At 38.9% G+C, this 22104-nt stretch overlaps 1 protein-coding gene across 1 annotated transcript in view; it reads left to right on the top strand.

Annotated features, from left to right (window-relative positions):
* The window catches only part of qsox1 (quiescin Q6 sulfhydryl oxidase 1), a 42811-nt gene that overhangs the window by 5641 nt on the left and 15066 nt on the right, over window positions 1-22104 (top strand). The window contains exons 5-9 of the mRNA XM_047375488.1: window positions 217-307; window positions 2310-2455; window positions 10909-11043; window positions 11139-11268; window positions 21228-21350. Coding sequence (XP_047231444.1) covers window positions 217-307; window positions 2310-2455; window positions 10909-11043; window positions 11139-11268; window positions 21228-21350 — 625 coding nt within the window. The remainder of the gene's footprint in view (window positions 1-216; window positions 308-2309; window positions 2456-10908; window positions 11044-11138; window positions 11269-21227; window positions 21351-22104) is intronic.

Raw genomic sequence — 22104 nt, 5'->3', positions numbered from 1 at the left:
TGAATGTTTTTTGTACATAGGAGGCCACGTGACATTTATATTTATTGTGCGGGAATGAGCAAAATGTCTGAGTGCATTTTTTTAGGATATAACATGGATATTGTTTGTATTTAGAGGTATACGTGGACCTGATGAGAAGTCCTGCAATTTTGCTGTGACATTAATGGGGTATTTTACTGACCACCAGATCTCTTTTGTTGTTTCTATTTTTCTCAGCGAAGCAGAGATCAACAACTTCTTTGAAACCAACACAGTGCAACATCTGGCATTAATCTTTGAAGATAAAAAATCTTACATCGGCAGAGAGGTATCGGCTTGTGTTGAGATCCTTCTGTGTTGTCTGTTTATTTTTGAGCTCCCTCTCTCTCAATAACAAAATAAATGTGTGTTATGCATCACCTTTTTGGAGAGAAACAAATCATTCACTCTAGTTCTTCAATTATAAATAAATTAGCATAAATGTCATTTAAGTTTTGAGTTTTCAAAGGTGCATTTAAACTTCTCTTTTCAGAATAGAATAATTAACACATATTCAATGAATTAACAAAATGCACAAATTTGAATTTTTCCTTAATGTAATCAAATCCAAAACATACAGGCTCATATATATACATACACCTCCACTAATACACTGCTCAAAAAAATAAAGGGAACACTCAAATAACACATCCTAGATCTGAATGAATGAAATATTCTCAGTGAATACTTTGTTCTGTACAAAGTTGAATGTGCTGACAACAAAATCACACAAAAAACATGAATGGAAATCAAATTTATTAATCAATGGAGGCCTGGATTTGGAGTCACACACAAAATTAAAGTGGAAAAACACACTAGAGGCTGATCCAACTTTGATGTAATGTCCTTAAAACAAGTCATAATGAGGCTCAGTATTGTGTGTGGCCTCCATGTGTCTGTATGACCTCCCTACAACGCCTGGGCTCCTGATGAGACGGCAGATGGTCTCCTGAGGGATCTCCTCCCAGACCTGGACTAAAGCATCTGCCAACTCCTGGACAGTCTGTGGTGTAACGTGGCGCTGGTGGATGGAGCGAGACATGATGTCCCAGATGTGCTCAATCGGATTCAGGTCTGGGGAACAGGCGGTCCAGTCCATAGCTTCAATGTCTTCATCTTGCAGGAACTGCTGACACACTCCAGCCACATGAGGTCTAGCATTGTCCTGCATTAGGAGGAACCCAGGGCCAACCGCACCAGCATATGGTCTCACAAGGGATCTGAGGATCTCATCTCGGTACCTAATGGCAGTCAGGCTACCTCTGATGAGCACATGGAGGGCCGTGTGGCCCTCCAAAGAAATGCCACCCCACATCATTACTGACCCACTGCCAAACCGGTCATGCTGAAGGATGTTGCAGGCAGCAGATCGCTCTCCACGGTGTCTCCACACTCTGTCACGTCTGTCACATGTGCTCAGTGTGAACCTGCTTTCATCTGTGAAGAGCACAGGGGGCCAGTGGCAAATTTGCCAATCCTAGTTTTCTCTGGCAAATGCCAAGCGTCCTGCACGGTGTTGGGCTGTGAGCACAACCCCCATTTGTGGACATCGGGCCCTCATACCATCCTCATGGAGTCGGTTTCTAACAGTTTGTGCAGACACATGCACATTTGTGGCCTGCTGGAGGTCATTTTGCAGGGCTCTGGCAGTGCTCCTCCTGTTCCTCCTTGCACAAAGGCAGAGGTAACTGTCCTGCTGCTGGATTGTTGTCCTTCTACGGCCTCCTCCACATCTCCTGGTGTACTGGCCTGTCTCCTGGTAGCGCCTCCAGGCTCTGGACACTACGCTGACAGACACAGCAAACCTTCTTGCCACAGCTCGCATTGATGTGCCATCCTGGATGAGCTGCACTACCTGAGCCACTTGTGTGGGTTGTAGAGTCCATCTCATGCTACCACGAGTGTGAAAGCACCATCAACATTCAAAAGTGAGCAAAACATCAGCCAGAAAGCATAGGTACTGAGAAGTGGTCTGTGGTCCCCACCTGCAGAACCACTCCTTTATTGAGTGTCTTGCTAATCGCCAAAGATTTCCCCCTGTTGTCTATTTCATTTGAACAACAACATGAGAAATTGATTGTCAATCAGTGTTGCTTCCTAAGTGGACAGTTTGATTTACCAGAAATTTGATTTACTTGGAGTTATATTGGGTTGATTAAGTGTTCCCTTTATTTTTTTTGAGCAATGTATTTTGGTTAAATGTCCCATAACAAGTTTAAAAGAAACCCAAAGCTTTTTGTACGCATGAACGAGAACATGGCATTCTTAAAAATACCTGTTTTGGACTTCAGGTGATCCTGGACCTGCTGCAGTTTGAGAACATTACTGTGAGGAGGGTCCTGAACACGGAGAAAGGTCTGGTGGCCAAACTGGGAGTGACCAAGTTTCCCTCCTGTTACCTCTATTATCCAGATGGTAACTTCACCAGACTCAGAGTGTAAGTGATTCAGCAGAGTTCCTCTTACACAACCTGGTGTTTTGTAACCACATTAGACAGATATCTTCTCTATCATTCTAAGCCTATCTGAAGCACTGTGCACATTGTGGCTGCAACTTATGTTTCACTCAGCAAATTCAACAAACGTACTAAATTCTTCTCATTTCTGCTTATATGTAACAAAATGGTATAACCCTAATAAACAGTAAGTTTGAATAGCTTACCTAAATGTTACGCCTAACTAATCTAATAATAATAATTAGTGAAAACTAATGACTTGGTTCATGCACATGTGCAACCTCAACCTGTTTTCTCATTCATGGTAAATGGACTGAATGTCTTTAGTGCTTTTGCACTTGTACTGACCACTCGTGCTTCACTATGTTCAATAGGAGCTTCAACAGAAGTATAGTCAACCAAAATGTTCGAGAGAAGATTTATACAAATCACTGGCTTCTTTTAACTTTGTATGTGAGTGTCGTGAGTGTTGTGTATGATTGAAAGCATTTTTGTGACCGTTAGTTGACTGTGTTGGATTCTTATCACTTTCAACATGGCTGAATTCATATTTAAAGACACTCATTGCACAAGTACAGCTGATTTGCATATGGTGAGCTGGTTTAAGGAGGTGTTATTAAACAGATATGGGTATCTGTCGAGCTTTGTGTCCTCAGCATGGTTTTTAAATTGTATTTTAGTGTCTAACCTGAACGAATTCTCAAAGGATGAAGATAAAAAACATTTGCACAACAGCTTAAACTTTTCACCCTAATTATCTTGCAATGTTTCCTACTTCTTCAATCTGTCACTGCTTTGTGTCATACAGTACAGTGTTTTATTTTTTGTTTTTTGTTCTTTTTTGTCTCAGCAAAACTGAAAATCCAGAATCATTTGATGCAGGTTTTGAACAGTGAAGAAAGCTGAAGGAAAACAGCTTTGTTTAATATGGATAGCTTGTGAAAGCTTGTTGAGTGTTTCATATTACCTTTTTATTACAAGTTGTGATATGAAACCCAACCACAGATAGAGTGGCACCCTAATATTTATTTATTTTTCTTTGTGATATATGATGTGAAAAAAACTTTTTTATTAAAGAACTGTATATCTAAGTAGGTAGTAGTGTTTCAAGATTATATATTATTTGCCTACAAAACAACATAACATAATAACGGTGCTTAGCTGCATGAAGTACAAAGAAATAATAAAAACGACAGCTTTGGATTTAAATTAAACAATCATGATGTTCACAAAATCATGATGTTGGTGTTCAAGGTAATTATAAAAAAACAGCATCAAACAGCTGCTTGATATTGGTTCTCTAATTAGAATCCTGATTTTCTTACTAAGCATTAGTCCCTTTTCATTTTGTTTCCGTCTCGTGGCAGTTATTTTAAATCGATGGGAGTGCCCGTGAGTCTCTGCTGTGAAAGGCACCTGTCATAAACCTTCAGACTTTGCTCCTCTAAATAAAACCAACATCGTTCTGCTAAGAAACCTTTGAAAGGGTAAGGGAGGCTGAATAGCCTAGGACCTGCTTTTAGTGCTCCAGGTTTGCTGTTAGATTCAGTCTGCTCATTTTGGATTGAAATTCTGCTTCTTTGTTTTTTATAGTCATTATATTTGGGCTTTTAATGACCTGTTGGTGGCACTTTTCCTTGTTTGTCTGTAGCTATAGAGAGTAACGTGGAAAAGGAACTTGTGTGTTTTGTCCACAAATACTTTGTCCTTCTACCAACTAAAGAAAATAAAGGCCAATTAGGATCAATACTGGTGCAGACTGACAGTTACAGAGTTTGGCCACAAACTGTTGGTTCATATTATGTGGCCGATGTTGAAATGATAAAACCTAATACATACAGGGTTAAGATGCAGTTTTAAATTTACAGAATTTAATTCAAGCATTTTCCAGGTCTGGATGATACAGTTTGGAAAGTAAGGTTTTTAAAGACATTTCTATTTTTAAACGTTATTGCCGGTCCCAGTGTCTAAACGTTGTGTTCATCCATCTGTTTGTCTATCCATTCATAAATCTGTTTGTCCAGCCCTCTATCCATCTAGCCATGCATGCAAGTTTTGCATTTAAAGCCTAACTTTCACAGAAATATCTGCATCATAACTACAGGTCCTTCTAAAAAAATTAGCATATTGTGATAAAGTTCATTATTTTCCATAATGTCATGATGAAAATTTAACATTCATATATTTTAGATTCATTGCACACTAACTGAAATATTTCAGGTCTTTTATTGTCTTAATACGGATGATTTTGGCATACAGCTCATGAAAACCCAAAATTCCTATCTCACAAAATTAGCATATTATTAAAAGGGTCTCTAAACGAGCTATGAACCTAATCATCTGAATCAACGAGTTAACTCTAAACACCTGCAAAAGATTCCTGAGGCCTTTAAAACTCCCAGCCTGGTTCATCACTCAAAACCCCAATCATGGGTAAGACTGCCGACCTGACTGCTGTCCAGAAGGCCACTATTGACACCCTCAAGCAAGAGGGTAAGACACAGAAAGACATTTCTGAACGAATAGGCTGTTCCCAGAGTGCTGTATCAAGGTACCTCAGTGGGAAGTCTGTGGGAAGGAAAAAGTGTGGCAGAAAACGCTGCACAACGAGAAGAGGTGACCGGACCCTGAGGAAGATTGTGGAGAAGGGCCGATTCCAGACCTTGGGGAACCTGCGGAAGCAGTGGACTGAGTCTGGAGTAGAAACATCCAGAGCCACCGTGCACAGGCGTGTGCAGGAAATGGGCTTCAGGTGCCGCATTCCCCAGACCTGGGCTACAGAGAAGCAGCACTGGACTGTTGCTCAGTGGTCCAAAGTACTTTTTTCAGATGAAAGCAAATTCTGCATGTCATTCGGAAATCAAGGTGCCAGAGTCTGGAGGAAGACTGTGGAGAAGGAAATGCCAAAATGCCAGAAGTCCAGTGTCAAGTACCCACAGTCAGTGATGGTCTGGGGTGCCGTGTCAGCTGCTGGTGTTGGTCCACTGTGTTTTATCAAGGGCAGGGTCAATGCAGCTAGCTATCAGGAGATTTTGGAGCACTTCATGCTTCCATCTGCTGAAAAGCTTTATGGAGATGAAGATTTCATTTTTCAGCACGACCTGGCACCTGCTCACAGTGCCAAAACCACTGGTAAATGGTTTACTGACCATGGTATCACTGTGCTCAATTGGCCTGCCAACTCTCCTGACCTGAACCCCATAGAGAATCTGTGGGATATTGTGAAGAGAACGTTGAGAGACTCAAGACCCAACACTCTGGATGAGCTAAAGGCCGCTATCGAAGCATCCTGGGCCTCCATAAGACCTCAGCAGTGCCACAGGCTGATTGCCTCCATGCCACGCCGCATTGAAGCAGTCATTTCTGCAAAAGGATTCCCGACCAAGTATTGAGTGCATAACTGTACATGATTATTTGAAGGTTGACGTTTTTTGTATTAAAAACACTTTTCTTTTATTGGTCGGATGAAATATGCTAATTTTGTGAGATAGGAATTTTGGGTTTTCATGAGCTGTATGCCAAAATCATCTGTATTAAGACAATAAAAGACCTGAAATATTTCAGTTAGTGTGCAATGAATCTAAAATATATGAATGTTAAATTTTCATCATTACATTATGGAAAATAATGAACTTTATCACAATATGCTAATTTTTTGAGAAGGACCTGTATGGGGACAGCTTTTGTATTTTTACTGTTTGAAAATTAATGAAAAATCAGGAAAATCATGGAATTTGGCCATGAAAAATGCATATGAACCCTTCATACATTACACACGCAATTAGTGCTTTGCAAAGGTTTTCAAATCCCCTGAATATTTTTATTTTGTTGTTTTATAAAGATGAAATACAATTTATTGTTTTTTGTTTTAGATTTGTTTTTGCAGCACTAGTGGCCTTTTATTTTTCAAAAGCAGACAGACGGGAAGCAGGGTAGAGAGGAGCAGACATGCAGCACTGCCCTCTAGGGTCGGGACTCAAACCCAGGACATCAGGGTCAAGGACTGAGATATCTATATATGGGTTGCGCACTCTACTTCTACGCCACGCGCCGTGCCCCCAAACTACAATGATTTTGAATTAGACTTTATTTGATAAAACCAGAGTGTGTAATTCAATCTCAGTATAAATGCAGCTTTTCCATGCGGGCTTCAGAAGTTCGCTTGAGAACATTATTGAACAAACTGCAACATGACGTCCATTGAACACAGCAGGCAGGTTAGAGATAAACCTGTGGTGAAGTTTAAAGCAGCATTAGTGAAAAGCAGCATACTGAGCATTGAGCATCTCATGAATCAAGACTATGAGTACAGCGCAATTACTAAACTACCAAGAGAGGGCTGAACTGCCAGAAAGGGCAATGAGAGCATTAATCAGAGATGCAGCAAAGAGACCCATTGTATCTTTGGAGAAGCTGCAGAGATCTTCAACTTAGATGGGGGAATCTTTCAACATGATAAATACTAGTAATAAACCCAACAAATCTGGTCTTTATGGAAAAGGAAAGCCATTGTAGAAATAAACCCACGGTAATTCCCATTCGCAGGATCTGTTTTGGCTTCAACGAAGGTTTAAGCTATTAAAGATAGTTCGTACAGTTCCATCTATTGGAAAATACCAAGATATGATTGTCCATCTAAACTGGCAGGCCTGTTAAGGAGAGCAATATCCAGAAAAAAAATCCAGGTAACTCTGGGGGAGCTGCAGAGATTTGCAACTCTGCAGGGAGAATCTGTTAACTGGAATACTGTTAGTTGTCTACTCCACAATTCTGGCTTTTATCAACTAGGGGCAGGATTCCAGAAGACGTTTCATGTGCAACAAGCAAAGTAGGGTGCACAGCAAACATGTGCAAGAAGGTGTGCTGGTCATATTAGACTAAAATTACATGTTTCCCCACAGTAAAACATGGTGGTGGCAGCATCATGCTGTGAGGATGCTCAGAGTTGAGAAGGAAGTGATGGCCTTAACTGCAGGGCAATGCTGGAAGAAAACCTGTTGGAGGCTAGAAAAGACTTGAAACTAGGGTGATGGTTCACCTTCTAGCAAGACGACACTAAACGTTCAGCCACTGGAATGATTTGGATCAAAGCATATTCATGTGTTAGAATGCCTTGGATGTAAATATCATTGAGAATTTGTTGCAGCATTTAAAAACTGCTGTTCACAGGTGATCTCAGTTTATTCTGAATGGGCAAAACATTAAATCTCTAGATCTCCTAAGCTGAAGAAGCCATACTACAAAAGAGTTGGAGCTGTAATCTCAGGAGGTTCTACACAGTAATTGCTCAGTGGGAGTAAATACAAATAGACACCACATTTATTTTTATTAAAGACCTTTTGAAAACCATGTATACTACTTTACTCCACATGGACTATTTTGTGTTGGTCTCTCTTAATAAATACAGATAAAATGCACAGATGTTTGTTGCTTTTTTGTGTGGAAGATTCAAGAGCCACACTGTGTTAAAATCCTCTGGGTAAGGCAGCAGCTAGTGTTACGCCTTGCAGGATGCAAAGAGGTCACACATAGAATTATCTGCATGTTCTATTGTTATCTGCTGTGTCCACAGCAGTCCGTGGTACAGGCTGTAAAAACAGTGTTACTGTGCCAGCCATGTACGCCTCTTTCTTCCCTGTTTGCAGTCTTGACCAGTCCTCCCAACATAAACAGGTTCATTAAAACAAAAGTCAACACCTGGATGTGTTTTAAATGATCTTGAATATTTAACAGAGGGCAGCGTCAATCAGCCGTGTGAGCTAGAAAGGAGCTTTTTTTTTGTGAAGGTCTTGTTCATATTATTTCCACACATACAGTATAAACAGCTATGACATCTGAAGCTTTTTTACATCATCAGGTTTGTTCTAAGTTGCACAAACATCCATGGTTTCCCATTGTTTACCATGCAGCAACCTTGCTTTCTGCTGAAAAGCTTTGTTGCAACCACCTCATTATCTGAACCCTATTTATGAGAATACTTTTAAACATCTGGCCTCTTAATGTGATCAGAACATCAAAATCGCTACCATTATTCACAATCATAAAGCAGCTCTGATTGTTCCTCACCCCGCAAATTCATCTGCTGTTTATGCCTCTTTGTTTGGCTGTTTCAATAACTTGGCATGCAAATAGGACTCCTTTTTAGTTGACAAATGCAAAAAGGAAATGATTTATTGCTGATTTATTTATTCACCCTCCATCTCGCCCCGTCTCCCACCTTCCTCATCTCGATCACTGTACAGAAGGGAGGTTTTTTAATTTCTTGCATGAAAACAATGCCATTGCTTTTCTGGCTTCACCTGCCAAACAAGACCCGGCTGCTCACAACGACAGATGGCCTCCAATCATTGCTGAATATCTGATTGATCCTGGGAGAGCAGTGTGTGTGTGTGTGTGTGTGTGTGTGTGTCACACAGAGAACGCGTCTCACATTCGTCATGCATGTAATGTGTGCTGCTCCCAGGTGAATCCATTCGCTTTCGGCCCACCCTGACGCCTGCCTGCCCGCAGGCCCTGGGGATCAGTGAATGAATGGCTTTTCCCTCCACATCTGTACACTCCCACCAGACATGCAGGTGTAATTGAGTCTCTGGCTGGTGTGAGTGAGTGTAGGGCCAGAGTATCCATCCTCCTTATTACCATCCAGCTTGAGGTTTACATTGCTCCTTCTCTCTCTCTCAGTCTATGGCGAAGGGGGTGTAACACAATAATGGCTGAGCTTCCAGTTTGCAGGGTTTGCACATGGCTAAATAATCACCAGTCCCTCTCAGTACTACCAGTGCCATCTGCTCAGTGCTCAGAAAGTAATCCCATAACTGAGAAAAATGTTTGGCTGTGAATTTATGAGGAAGGATTGAATTAAAGATAACGTGTATTTTACAGTGAAAGCTATGTTGATAACACACAAGGCAACAAGTGTGGGGACACCTTGAGTTTTTAAATCCTGCTGCAAAACTTTATCACAGTTTTTCTAGTTACCAGCCTACAGTTTCCTAGACATTTTGGGAGTCTTACCTGCACAGATATATCCTCAACCATTCCATTAAGCCAAGTTTTGAGTAAGAAGAGTTGTATGAATTCAGCCAAAAAGTGTTGAATGGAGTTTAGAGTCGCGTTGTTATGTTCAAACTGTAATGTTTTCATGCTTTCCCTCCTGTGGAGCGAGCTAAAGAATTAGGTGATGGCAAGAGGCTTTCCAACCTCAAAGACTTGGAGCTCATCACCAGAGATAAATCACCAAAACCCCAGTGGAAACGTGCACAAAGCTGGTCAGCAATTATAAGAAGGGTTTTAGTGCTGCTATGCCAATAGATTTGTTTTCCACGGATTATTGAAAATGTTATTAAAGAAATTTTCTTTGGCCATTTATTTAATAAAATATACATTAAAACAGCTACATTATGTTTTTTTTTTTCTTTTGGCTGCTGCTTGCCTAATTTAAGAAAACGTATTAGATCTAAATCTGCCTGGGGTGTTTATAATGACAACAGGCTTTAATGGTTATGTTCACTATAAAACTAATTAATACTTTGTTAAACATGTCTAAAAAATTAAGGACATACAGTAAAACAGTTCTTTCAATACTCACCAAAGTTCAGAGATTCCTCAAAAGGTAAACATGAAAACAGTTGTGTATATGGACAATTTTAATTATATAGTTATTAATAGTAGGTAAAATAGAAAACAATGGTTGTAATATTCAAGTTTCAAAACAATTTTCAGAAATTATGCAAAATTGCTTTACTTTTATTTGTTCCCAATTTGGAACAAATAAAATTTGGTGGTGTTATTTTTTTAGTTTTAGCATTTTAGATTGTTTTTTTTTTTATTAATTAAGGCAGGAGGAGAATTTCTTCTGTACGGATTCTACATCACCCCAAAACAGATAAGTCTCTTGAATTGTCTAGAAAATACACTGAAAATAGGATAACAACATAATATTTTCGTAAAATAATTAAAACCTGACTATTTGGAAATATTTGGCTCCGAAAACAATGGCAGTTCAAACGTGAAATGCTTTTTGATACAGTATACATGGTGCAGGATAAAACATTTACAAGAATTAAATTCATTATGGACAATAATGATGAAGTTGTTGTACAATTATTCAACACCGGCAGTAAAATTTTGACAGCAGAATAAAAGCTTAAATAGTTTAGATTGTATGCATTAATGCAATATGAATAAGTGTGTAATAGTATTATTTTGAAATGTTAAAACTCTAGAATGAAGCAGTATCAATCACATTCAAAAACCACAGAGAGATGTTAGCATTCTTTGGTTTTACTTTAGCAGGGCTTGCTGCTAAAGTGTACATGTTGCTATCTGAAGAAACATCATTTGCATAGTTTGGCCTTTTTCTCCACCCTTTTGCAGCTGGTCGTGTCTCTGTCTCACCCAAGGTGCTAGTTTCACTTAACCTTTCTCACCCACAGAAACTTTGAAGCTCGCAGTTTCTACTCCTACGCCCTCCAGAGGCTGCCCGGTGTCATGCGCTCAGGGAAATCTCCACCTGTGGTCATGGAGCTCCTTAAGAACCACACAGAAGAACCCTGGAGACCATTCAACAGGTATGAACAAGACACTCTGGGTTTATCTCATTAGCGACATGCATTACTTAATGTTTTCCTATCTTTGTGTGTCTGTCTGGTGCGTGCACGTCCAGTTCCCAGGTGTACATGGCAGACCTGGAGTCAGCACTGCATTATTCACTGCGTGTGGAGTTGGCTGACCATGCTGTCATCAAAGGAGATGCTCTGATTGCTCTAAAGAATTACATCTCTGTCCTGGCAAAGGTTTGCATATATATTACACTTATGCACAATCAGAGCACTGCAGCATTCGTGAAACCATTAGCACCGTTTGTATTTGGGATCCTGCTGCACAAAACATTTGGCAGTTTGTTTGCATACTAAAAGTATACATACATAAGTACTATCAAAATAGCAGATTAGAAGGTGGTAAATGTTACCTGTGGTCTTCATAAAAGCAAGATAGAGTAATTATAAAACTCAGTGTTTGTCTAATTAAAACCTGCATTGGCAGAAAAAAATAAACCGAAGTCATTTTATAGTCTATATTTTGTTGTCTTCAAAGACTTAAAAATATTCCCTCTCCCAGTTCGCAACAGAATAACCAACATTTCCCCTTTTGAACATTTAAATTAATTGCATTAAGTTTTAAAACATTTTTCACCATGCATTTACATAATTTACCCATAGTTTACCTACACTTGCCTTAAATACATTTTTAGGAAGAACTTGATTAAAAAAAGATGTCTATCCAAAATATAGTTTTATGATTTACAGTGTAGGTTTTTACTCTTCAGTATATATTTTTTTTAATTTACAAGAATCATAGCACAAATGTATTTATTGTATTTAAAAACGGGAAATATAACATGCAAGAGTGACATTTTATACAGTCATTTAACATGGTTTGTTTTTGAATGCTTAATTTGAAAACCTGTGTCTTTACAAATGCATTTTTACCAATCAAGCAGTTACAGCAGGTCACCACTAGATGGAGAGTTAGACAGCACAATGTTAGTTTACTGCAGATGTGAGCTTTGTACTTAAGCTTCCAGCTTCAGGGTTTCTCTTTATAACCTGTTGTTTCAATCCTTCTCCATCCAAATCATGTTTGTGTAGGTTTGTCTAAAGGCTGTTGCTAAGTTTGCTGTTTTAAATCTTTTTTTTATTGCTGTGTTGAAACACTTTGACTCGTGCTATTGAAATCAGAAGTGGATCCAAAGTGGAAAGGAAGCACAAATACTCCCGAGGGGATTGTTGACCCTCTTTATGCTGGTTCCCAGTGGGATTGAAGCGTGGCTGCCACCCACATGCAGCCCACAGTGACCTGTTAGTCTAAATAGGATAAACCAGCCAATACTCCCCCTCCTCATGTCCATGCAGGAGCTATGATTTTTAAAAAGATATTGTATAAACATCAGGAGTGTGGTTTAAAGAAAACCTTCTTTGCTTTCCTTTTTATACATTATATTTTTTTTCTCTCTTATGGCAGCCACTTTTTTGTTCCTTCTGATGTTACTGATTACACACTCCTCCCTGCTCGGTGTGTGTGTGTGTGTGTGTGCGTGTGCGTGTGTGTGCCCACCAGGCAGGCATGTTGTGATGATGAGGCCTGACCTGCTAGCCGTGTCCCTGTTGGCTACGCACCAAGCTGTTTCACTTCCCCAGTCTGCCACCAATCTCTCTGATTATATCCCACTCTCTTGGGAGGCGTCGCAGTAAGCCAGCTTCTGTTAGTGTGTGTGTATGTGTGTGTGTGGAGGGCAGGGCGCCGTGGCCTCCCATTAGCTCCAGTTTGTTTAGTCAATGGTAGCAGGTCCCAGTGGTATTTTTAGCCTGTCTCCCCCTACAAGAACGGAGCAGCCGCCGCTCAGCGGGGCTTTGTGTAGCTAAGGAGGATGTCATTGTTACGGCTGAACGCGACTTCTGACTGTCCTTATTGACTTCTGACTGAGTGCCCTTGCCACATACAGGGGAGCATGCTCATATCCAGGCTTTGTTGTGAGCGGCCAAGATGCTAAGCAGATTCTAAAACTAAGAAGATCTGGCATGCAGGGCAATTTGTATAAGATACAGAGATGCATACTCTTACAGTGAAGCTCACAGTTATTCATACCCCTGGCAGGTTTAACTTTAAAATGATTTTCATTCAACCAAGAAGTTTGTTTGTGAAATGAGACGGGCATCTCTTAAAATGTAAGACAATGTAATAGAAGCATCACTTTAGAAATCCATTATCTGTTTTTATTTGTGTTTCATTAAAAAAACTGGCATGTTGAAAAGTATTTTTACCCCTCCAAAGCAGTCAGACCATATTGAGCGTTGTTACACCAGTCAAAACCTTATTATAACAATTTATCTTTGGTGATGAGCTCCAAATCTTGGAGGGTGGAAGGCCTCCTTGACATCACCCTAATCTTTAGCTCTCTCCACAGATTTTCGACCAGATTCAAGTGAGAATTCTGGCTGGTCCATTTAAAATATTAATGCTACTTCTGGTCAAAAGAAAACATTGTGATAAAATAAAAGATTACTTCAACTCTAAATGAATATGAATGAGTATGAATAATTTTGGTCTTAACTATATTTATTTTGAAAAAACAACAATTTGTGGTCTGAAGGTTTTAATACCCAGAACTTTTCCATGTAGCTGTTTTTTTTTTTTACATCTTAAAAGTAATTTTTATACACACTATATTGCACATTACTGATGTTGCAAAAATATTTAGTAAATGTATTAAACATTAAAGGAAGATGCTTTTTATGGTCAGATAAATAATGAAGCGCTTTCAAGCAGCTTGTTATGCAAATATTTCCATAACATACGAAGATGAAGTAAAACTTTAAAAGCCTGTCTTTGCATCATGATTGCAGAAATCTTTTGGGTCGACTAAGGTTGTTTTCGCATCAGCAGCTTTGAAACCCATTATTGTGTACGTTCAACGCTGTTCTGTGCTGAGCTGAGCTGAGCTGAGCTGAGCAATGCGCAGCCTACTGAAGAGCCTGCTGTCCTGAGCTCTGATATAATCTGGACAAAGTGGTACATTTCTGCTAAGACCAAAACAGAAAAGAAGCTAAGCAGCTTTTGACAGAAGATTTCAGACATGTGATTTAAAACAACAAAAGCTGTGTCTTGGAAAGATATGCCTAACAATTTGGGAGTAAATGTGTGTTCAAATAGAGATAGAAATGTGATTTGAGTTTTTACATTGCAAACCCTATAATGCAAGTCATCTCTCCTTACAATTATTCTGGCATCAGTGAGCACCATGTGGCGGTGAATGACAACACTTTATCAACAACTGATGCTCTCGATAACATAACTAGTTCTGCAGCGAACGCAGCACATGTCACTTCCTATGTAAAAGCAGCCTAAGAATACAGAGTATGGCATGCATAGATTTAGAAGCTCTGTGCAATAAACTATTTATTAGTTAATGAAATGATCTCATTTTAAAGCTGTATGCATTTGTAAAAACCTAACACCTGAAGTTCCTGAGTGAGTCATCTGGTTGGATTAGCGAGAAAGTGACTCATGTTTTGACTTCAGTGTTTTACTCCTGTGTCACTCTCACTAATCATGACTCATGTCTTGATGGTTTTTATTTCTGAACCAAACAACCCGTCAAAGGTGTGCGTGATTCAGTTTTTTGAGCAAATAGAGATGTAAAGATGCATTTCTTTTCTCTAAAACACTTTAAAAAAACACTTTTATAAAAATGATCATCAAAATGTAAAATGTATTTTTAAAGCATAGCTTATTGTTTTATCAATTATTAACAAGATTCTGTCAAACATGAAAAACTCAAATTAAATGAAATAATCTTTCTGTATAAATACTTGAGATCTTTGCAGAAAAGAATTTGCATTAGCAAGTAAGAACTGTAGTTCAGGGTGCTGCTCTGGACTTTTAAGGAGCCAAATAAAGCAAAGAGTGTTTATGGCTGAAGCCACATCCTCCAACATTAACACAATAGAGGGAGAAGTTGAAACATGTAAACCAAATTTAAATTAAAACAGTACAGCTGCGATTAAAAACATAAGAATTCCCAGCCAAATTTTAATACCTTAATATATTGTTGCTTAATGTGATTAGGGTGGATGTATGAGTGGATGGTTTATAAATGGTTTATTTTTTTTTTTATCTTTAGTTCATACTCAACTTGTTTGCTGGTCATTTCACCCCTTTGCTGTTTTGTACTTTAGCAGTTTTTGTTGTTTTGTATCACACACTGCGCTTACCTTCCTTCCCCACTAGGGCAACATTTCATGCACACCTTAATAACTGAATATTTAAAGTAATTTTTGAAATGTATTTTTGTTTAAAAAAAAAAAAAAAAGGAAGGTAATTACGTGACTCCAGTAAGTAATATGCCTCAGCAGGAGGTCAGTCAGAGTAATTCTGGTTTGATAAGGAGTCATAATCTCTCATATGTTTGCATAAGAGTCCAAATCTGGATCAAAACCAAAATCAATGGAAGTAGGATGGGATATAAAGGTCATTAAAAAAATAATGTACCATTAAAGGAAATTATACATTAGATTTGATTATTGGTAGCCTAGTTCAGTACCAAGAGAAATGAACCATAAGGCATAAGTGTCTTTGGGTCCGATATTGAAACCCACATTGGCCCAGCAGGACCTTTTTATTGTGTAAATGGGTGATTGCACCCAGAGCTCTTTATGCTACAGGGCACAGCCAGTTTATGAAGGATTGAATGAGTAATCAGTTGTTGTGTTTTGGCTCATCTCATTGATACATAAATTCACATTCTGTCATCCCCTTTTTATGTCCAATCTACAAAAATGCTCCTAATACATGTTTCTAACCCTGGTGTGTCCAGGAACTGTGGTACTCCTCATAACAGTATCTGCTGTTGTGGTCATGTACAGGTTTGTTTGTTTTTTTGACTAAATCGTAATATTTCTAGATTTACTGTCTTATCAGGATGAATCCGGATTTTTGAATGCACAACATGTTAAATGAGGATTTAGAAAAGTGGATCTTGGGAGTCATCAGGAGCATTACAGCGAGGTTTTTAGGGATTACACCTCTATCCTGCTTTTCTTGAAAGAAGCCCTTCGGCTCAGAGGGGAGACAAAGGGGCAGGAGAATAAAACTGAGAATTAAGAGGGGGGGAGGTTTGGTCTGTCATGCTTCCGCTTTCTCACGCCAGTGTCCAGGGTGAACATGTTCCTCTTAAATCAGCTGTCAGTGCAAATATAAGTAACTGCTAGATACAATTATTGCAAATTTTTTACAAGTGTAGGATTCCTTCTGTCCTCCTGTTTGTCCCTGCTGGATTATTTCCCCCTGCCTTCTACCACCAGAGATTGGCCAGGCCTGCCCTGTTGCAGCCAACAGATGCGACCCTCTCAGGACCTTCTCACCACAAGCAGCCTGTGGTTTCTCAAGTGCTGCTGATACTAATCAGATGAGGGGTGACATATTGCTGGGGTGAATGGGATTGTCATGGTCCAACTGGGATGGGATGGGGGGCAGGAGGGGTATATGGTTAGAGGAGGTGAAGTGCGTGTGTGTGTGTGTGTATGTTTTGTTAGTTTTCTTGAGCTACAGCAGATATGGATGATGCTTTCTTCTGTAAAGCAGGGACATTGTGGAGATGATAAAAGCAACAGCAGAGAAAAAATCGATAATCAGAAAAGATCCCTAATAAAGAATTTAACCACAAATGAATCATTTTAATGGTCTTATCAGCTGAATATTTTTTGTTTTGTTAAATATTGCTTCATTTAATGTTTCTCTGTAACTATGATAGTTGACACAGATACATATTGGCCTGCTACAAGTACATCTAAAGGAGATGAGTCTAAATTTCTATGACTGTAAATGGGAATTATTCTTGATTAATGTTTGCTGTGACTTTTGCAGCTTTGCCTGCAGACGCTTTGGCGGATGTTTTAGTCTCATGAATAGTATTGCTTAGTGAGGCAGTCTTAAGCCCATTAGTGGAAAACACCTGCTTTTTTTCTGCATAAATTCATGTGGTTTAATGAGCTTTTCTGACTGGTTGCCACTCAGACATCAGATCTACTCCTAAACCTATTATGTTACTGCCGCGAGTGAACTACATTTCCCAACGTGAGTGTCCTGCAACTGTTTTGCTTGGGTTTACCATTGGTATACACGCAGATCAGGGATAACATTATGATCACTGAACACCGATCACTTCTTTATTATAGCACCTGTTAGTGTGTGAGATTGTATTAGGAAGCAAGTTGAACATTTTGCTCCCAAACGTAATGTGTTAGAAGCAGGAAACATGGGCAAGCATCAGTGTTCGACTTAGTTTGACAAGGGCTGTATTGTGATGGCTAGAGCATCTGGGTCAGAGCATCTCTGAAGCTGCAGGTCTTGCTGGGTGTTACCAGTCTGCAGAGGTCAGTATCTATCAAATGGTCCAAGAAAGGAAGAGTGGTGAATCATGGTCATTGAAGCAAATGGAGCGCGAAGGTTAGTTTGTGTGGTCCAATCCAACAGACAAGCTAAAGCAGCTCAAGTTGCTGAAGAAGTTGATGCTAGTTGTGACAGAAACGGGTTGGAGTACACAGTGCAGCGCAGTTTGTGTATGGCGAAGCGTAATTGGTCAAGATATTAATGTGATGCCTGATTGGTGTGTGCTGCCATTTTTATCTCCTTTTAAAGATTACAACTGTTTTTATTTACATGCATAGTTATTGTTAGCAGCTGCACTTTGCCGTCATCGGCATTGATGGATTTAACACATCCGGGTAATTAGCTCTTGCACAGCAATCATGCCCAATTTTTGGGTGAAACACGCTAAAGTTTGAATGGGAATAAATGCGATTTCTGGGGTTTTTAGTGAAATAAAATCGTAAAATAATCAAACAAATATGTTCTGAGAGTTTTAGGTGCTTAGATATCATGTCTGTCAAGTTAAACAATAACATAACACCATTTCTGGTCACTGATTGGCAACATTATATAAAGTAACATAAAATAGTAATAATGAAGTAATATATAAAAAAGCAATGGGATAAAAAGTCTGCCACATCAGCCCTGCCTCAGTTGAAGTGGGTAAACATCCCCAGCAAGAAGACCAAGTTACCAGGAGATGTATCAAAACATTATTAAACTTACAGGTAGTTTTATAACATATTTTTTTATTTTCGATTCAGACTATTGGAAATTATTAGATCACCTGGAAATTCAATGGAGTTGTTATCTATGTGTATATATGAAGCCATGTTCCTCCTGCTGGGGTTGTTTATCTTGTTCAGTGGAAGTTCTCAAGGATTCTCAAATGACTAAAGGTTGCTTTGTTAAGGTTGGGAGGCACAGAGGTCAGCAGATCTCTGTTGGCTCTGAGTTAGGAGGTCTAGGTAAAGTTGTCAGGATGCAGTACTCGGATCATGTCAAGTTACCTGAGCAGAAAAGATCTGTGTGAGAATGAGATGCTGGTCAAATGCAATATTAAATGCATTTTAGCTCTAAATACTTAAGATATGTTGAAACGCCTTTTTATTGCACTGGCAAAATCTCAGAAATCTTGTTCAGAAAAACCAACATTCATTAAAATTTTTGCTAAGAAATATGTAATATATCCAAAAGTTGCGCAAAGTTGTAAAGTATTTGTCTGTCTACTCATGCATGTACATGACCTTTTGACATCCTATCTTAATCTATAAGGTCCAATTTGTTGATGTTCACATATAAGAAATCTCACTTCACTGTGTACCGTGTGATAGATGGATTCTGGAGAGTCTTTTCTGTTCTACCATCACAAACATAAACATTTGGAGTTTGCTAACCTGACTGGGACTTCAACTGTAACTGTGGGCTTTTGTCACTTGAAACTAAGATTGTAATTTTTAGGAACAAACGGGTCTGAGGTAGAACACATATGTGTTAAAGCATCTGACATCTTTTGATGTATCTTTACCAATGCGACCAACACATCTGTCTGCATCTGTATTTGTCCAAAGCAGTGATGTACATTCAATAACGTCACCGCAAAAATGTTTGTGCTCTCTTTGAAGTGAAGGTTTCTGTTTAGTTTTTTTTTTTTGTATCTAGGAAATAAACATGTTTTAGGAAAAAGTTGCCAAGCAAGTGTTTGGTTTTGGAAAAAAAAAGCTTGATCCTCGCCCTCAGTCCTGTTGTTCAAAACGGAACACTTGGAGACACATACTGTAAGAGTACAAGAGGCATTTAGCTGAATTTATAAAAGCAGTTCACCTTTTTACTTTCTATGTTAGCAGAAGACATGAGCTGTTCCTTTGTCATGTTTTGTTTTTTTAAGACACGTTTATCTCAGTCTGTCATCAGTGGTCTCAGGCGGCCATCGGCTGGATTTCCTCTTTCTCTTCTTGCTCCAATTTTGCTAGTAGCACTCTCGTGTTTCCTCCAGCTGTGGTAGTTGCTGTGGTGACTGCGATTAGGAGTAAACACGCACCAGGAGAAAGCCTGCTGAGGGAGCGTCTAAGTGGTTGTTAGTGGCTTAGCAGGTGAATCTTAATGAAGGAACAGGCTTAAGCTTGGATTTTATCACATTTACTTACGTTGTTTTTAAAGGTGCGGAGAAGAAAAACACTCGAACCTTATTGTTTGAACAGTATGCAGGCCTGACGAAACATTGTTGGACACAGGATGAAATGCAGGTGTGCAAATAATGATGTAAGTTTTATGTAAACAGATGAATTATAGAAAAAATGTATCCATGTGATGACTGAAAGATACAGGTGAAGTTATGAGAGTAGAAAAGAACAGCATGTCCTTCCATTTTATAAAGACTGACATTTCTCAGATCTGTCAAAATTAGCAAATGAGAATAAAACCCTGATTCACAAATGTAAACCTGGGAATTTTATTGCCATGTAGGTTTTGCCATCAAGTTGTTAACATGACAAAATGAGATTACTGCTTTATCGGTCTGATTTTGGTTTAAGGGGCTGTTATACTGTCCCTCACTCATTGAAGCTGCATGATGGTACATGTTTGGATGTTGTTCACAAATATTAACAAGAATTCCTGCTGTACAACTGGAACTTAATGGATTAAACTCCACTTCCTGGCCTCCCTCTGGTTCCATCTCCCTTTTACATTCACTTCTCAGAGAAAATCTGAGAAGTGAATGTAAAAGGTCCACATGAAGAAAAGTTGATGTGGGAATAAATGCACACTAGGATTAAGAAATCACGTACTGATTTTGTTTTCTAAAGGAAAACAAAATGAAAACTATGTTGGTAGAAAGCTGTTCAGTGCAGAAACATCAGTGACTAACGTGTATGGTCTGGTTTTTAACTACAGGCTGGTCTGCCCACCATGACTGCACATTGAAGCAGCCCCCTGATCAGAGCGTGTGGAGCCTTTTGGGGGTCTAATGTGTGTGGTATTAGTTGGTAAAATAGGATAAAAAAATATCTGCTTATCTCATCTTACAGTTGTGAATGTATTCCGATGACACCAAAAATAATACAAATGAGGCTATAGGTTTAGATGTTTATAAGTTGCAGTAATTATTAGTGTTTAGTGTCTATTTGTAGTTTTACAGTTAACAATCTAGTATCTTTTCAGGAGCAGCAGACTGACATCTGTAAATCTATCTGTGCTAACAGGATGAAATATGAGGTTCATCCTGAGGCTGGTTAAATACCATCCAAGAACAAACGTTTTCTTGGAAAACAAAAGCATTCTCTGATACCTCAAAATATAACATCTCCTGTAAATGCCCAGAGGAAACGTTATTGTGTGTCTCCTGTGTATAAAGTCAAACGTAGTGGATAACATAATAAAGCATCTGATTACAAACCGTATTTCCACCAGCTGAGCACATACACCCAGCACTTACTGTGTGAATGTGGATCCGGAAACATATAGCTTAAAATAATATTTTAAAAACAATGTCTACATGCAATGTTGATTTTGATATTTTTTTCTTAGTACTTATATCACAGTCCTGGTTTCTGCCAACCAGTGCAGTACACATGCACAGAAATTCAGAAAGAAACATTTAGACTGGTTGTAGTGCACATCTTTCATGGTTTTTCTATCCAAATCAGACACACTTCTGCTTGGGGTATTGAGAAGGCATTACCCTCACAACAAACAGCCCAGGGTTCATAGTAGCATAATAAAACAACATAATCTAAAATAATAATAAAACAAAATGTTTAAAGGATTTGCTTTATCTCTATATTCTAGTTAATGTCTGTTTTCATTGTTTTGCTTGTGTCTTTAGTACTTTCCAGGTCGTCCTGTGGTGACAAACTTGTTAAAGTCTCTGAACTCTTGGCTGCAGAACCAGACTGCAGATCACATTTCCTACAAGGAATTTAAAGAGACAGTGGATGACACGCCACAGGTATGCAAATATATTACAATTAACACATGCACAAAGTACACCATTGGTATTGTAAATTGAGGTTTTTCTTTTTGTATGAAAGACAGTGAGTAAAGAGTCAGATGGCCAATTATTACAAAATGAACCCAGACTGATGTAAAGTCAAATGTCTTATAGTCATCTCAGAGTTATTAAATTATGTTGTTTGAAATATCGAGAAAACTTTCCATACAAAACAAGAACAAAACTCTAAAGATAAATTTGCATCCCTTTTCTAGCTGAGAATCTGTTGCTATCAGAGCATGCCTCCAGTGTGTAGCCCCTTGCAAATTGAAAGAGTCACTTACTTACATCATTAGCTTTTAGCAGACCAATCAATGGATCAATGAATCAATAGGAAGGTATGAAAAGACTCCACCTCAGTGGAAATGGATTGTACATGAACACTCAAGCGTCCACACACACAATCTTTACTATTGACAAGTGAGTAATCCTGTCAGTCACTGCAGTGATGGCGATGCTGCGCAGCGAGTGAAACGACTTTATGTCAGAGAAAATATGTTGTTGGATTCAACTGTGGCTCTTGGTTAGAGAACTGGATAGCCTCTGTTCATTAGTGGTGGGTCGAGCCATTAACCTGAGTCTGACTTCTCATTGATTGGGAAAACTGCGTGGAACGGCCTTCATTAAGTTGAATAGGTTAGGAATTCCTGGAGAGATGCTTTAATTGGTTGAGGATTCTTGAAATTCAGTTGAAACTGTAAATTCCTGTAGT

This window comes from Girardinichthys multiradiatus, chromosome 9, assembly GCF_021462225.1.
Source record: "Girardinichthys multiradiatus isolate DD_20200921_A chromosome 9, DD_fGirMul_XY1, whole genome shotgun sequence".
Taxonomy (NCBI): Eukaryota; Metazoa; Chordata; class Actinopteri; order Cyprinodontiformes; family Goodeidae; genus Girardinichthys; species Girardinichthys multiradiatus.
This window is presented reverse-complemented; position numbering and strand designations above follow the sequence as displayed.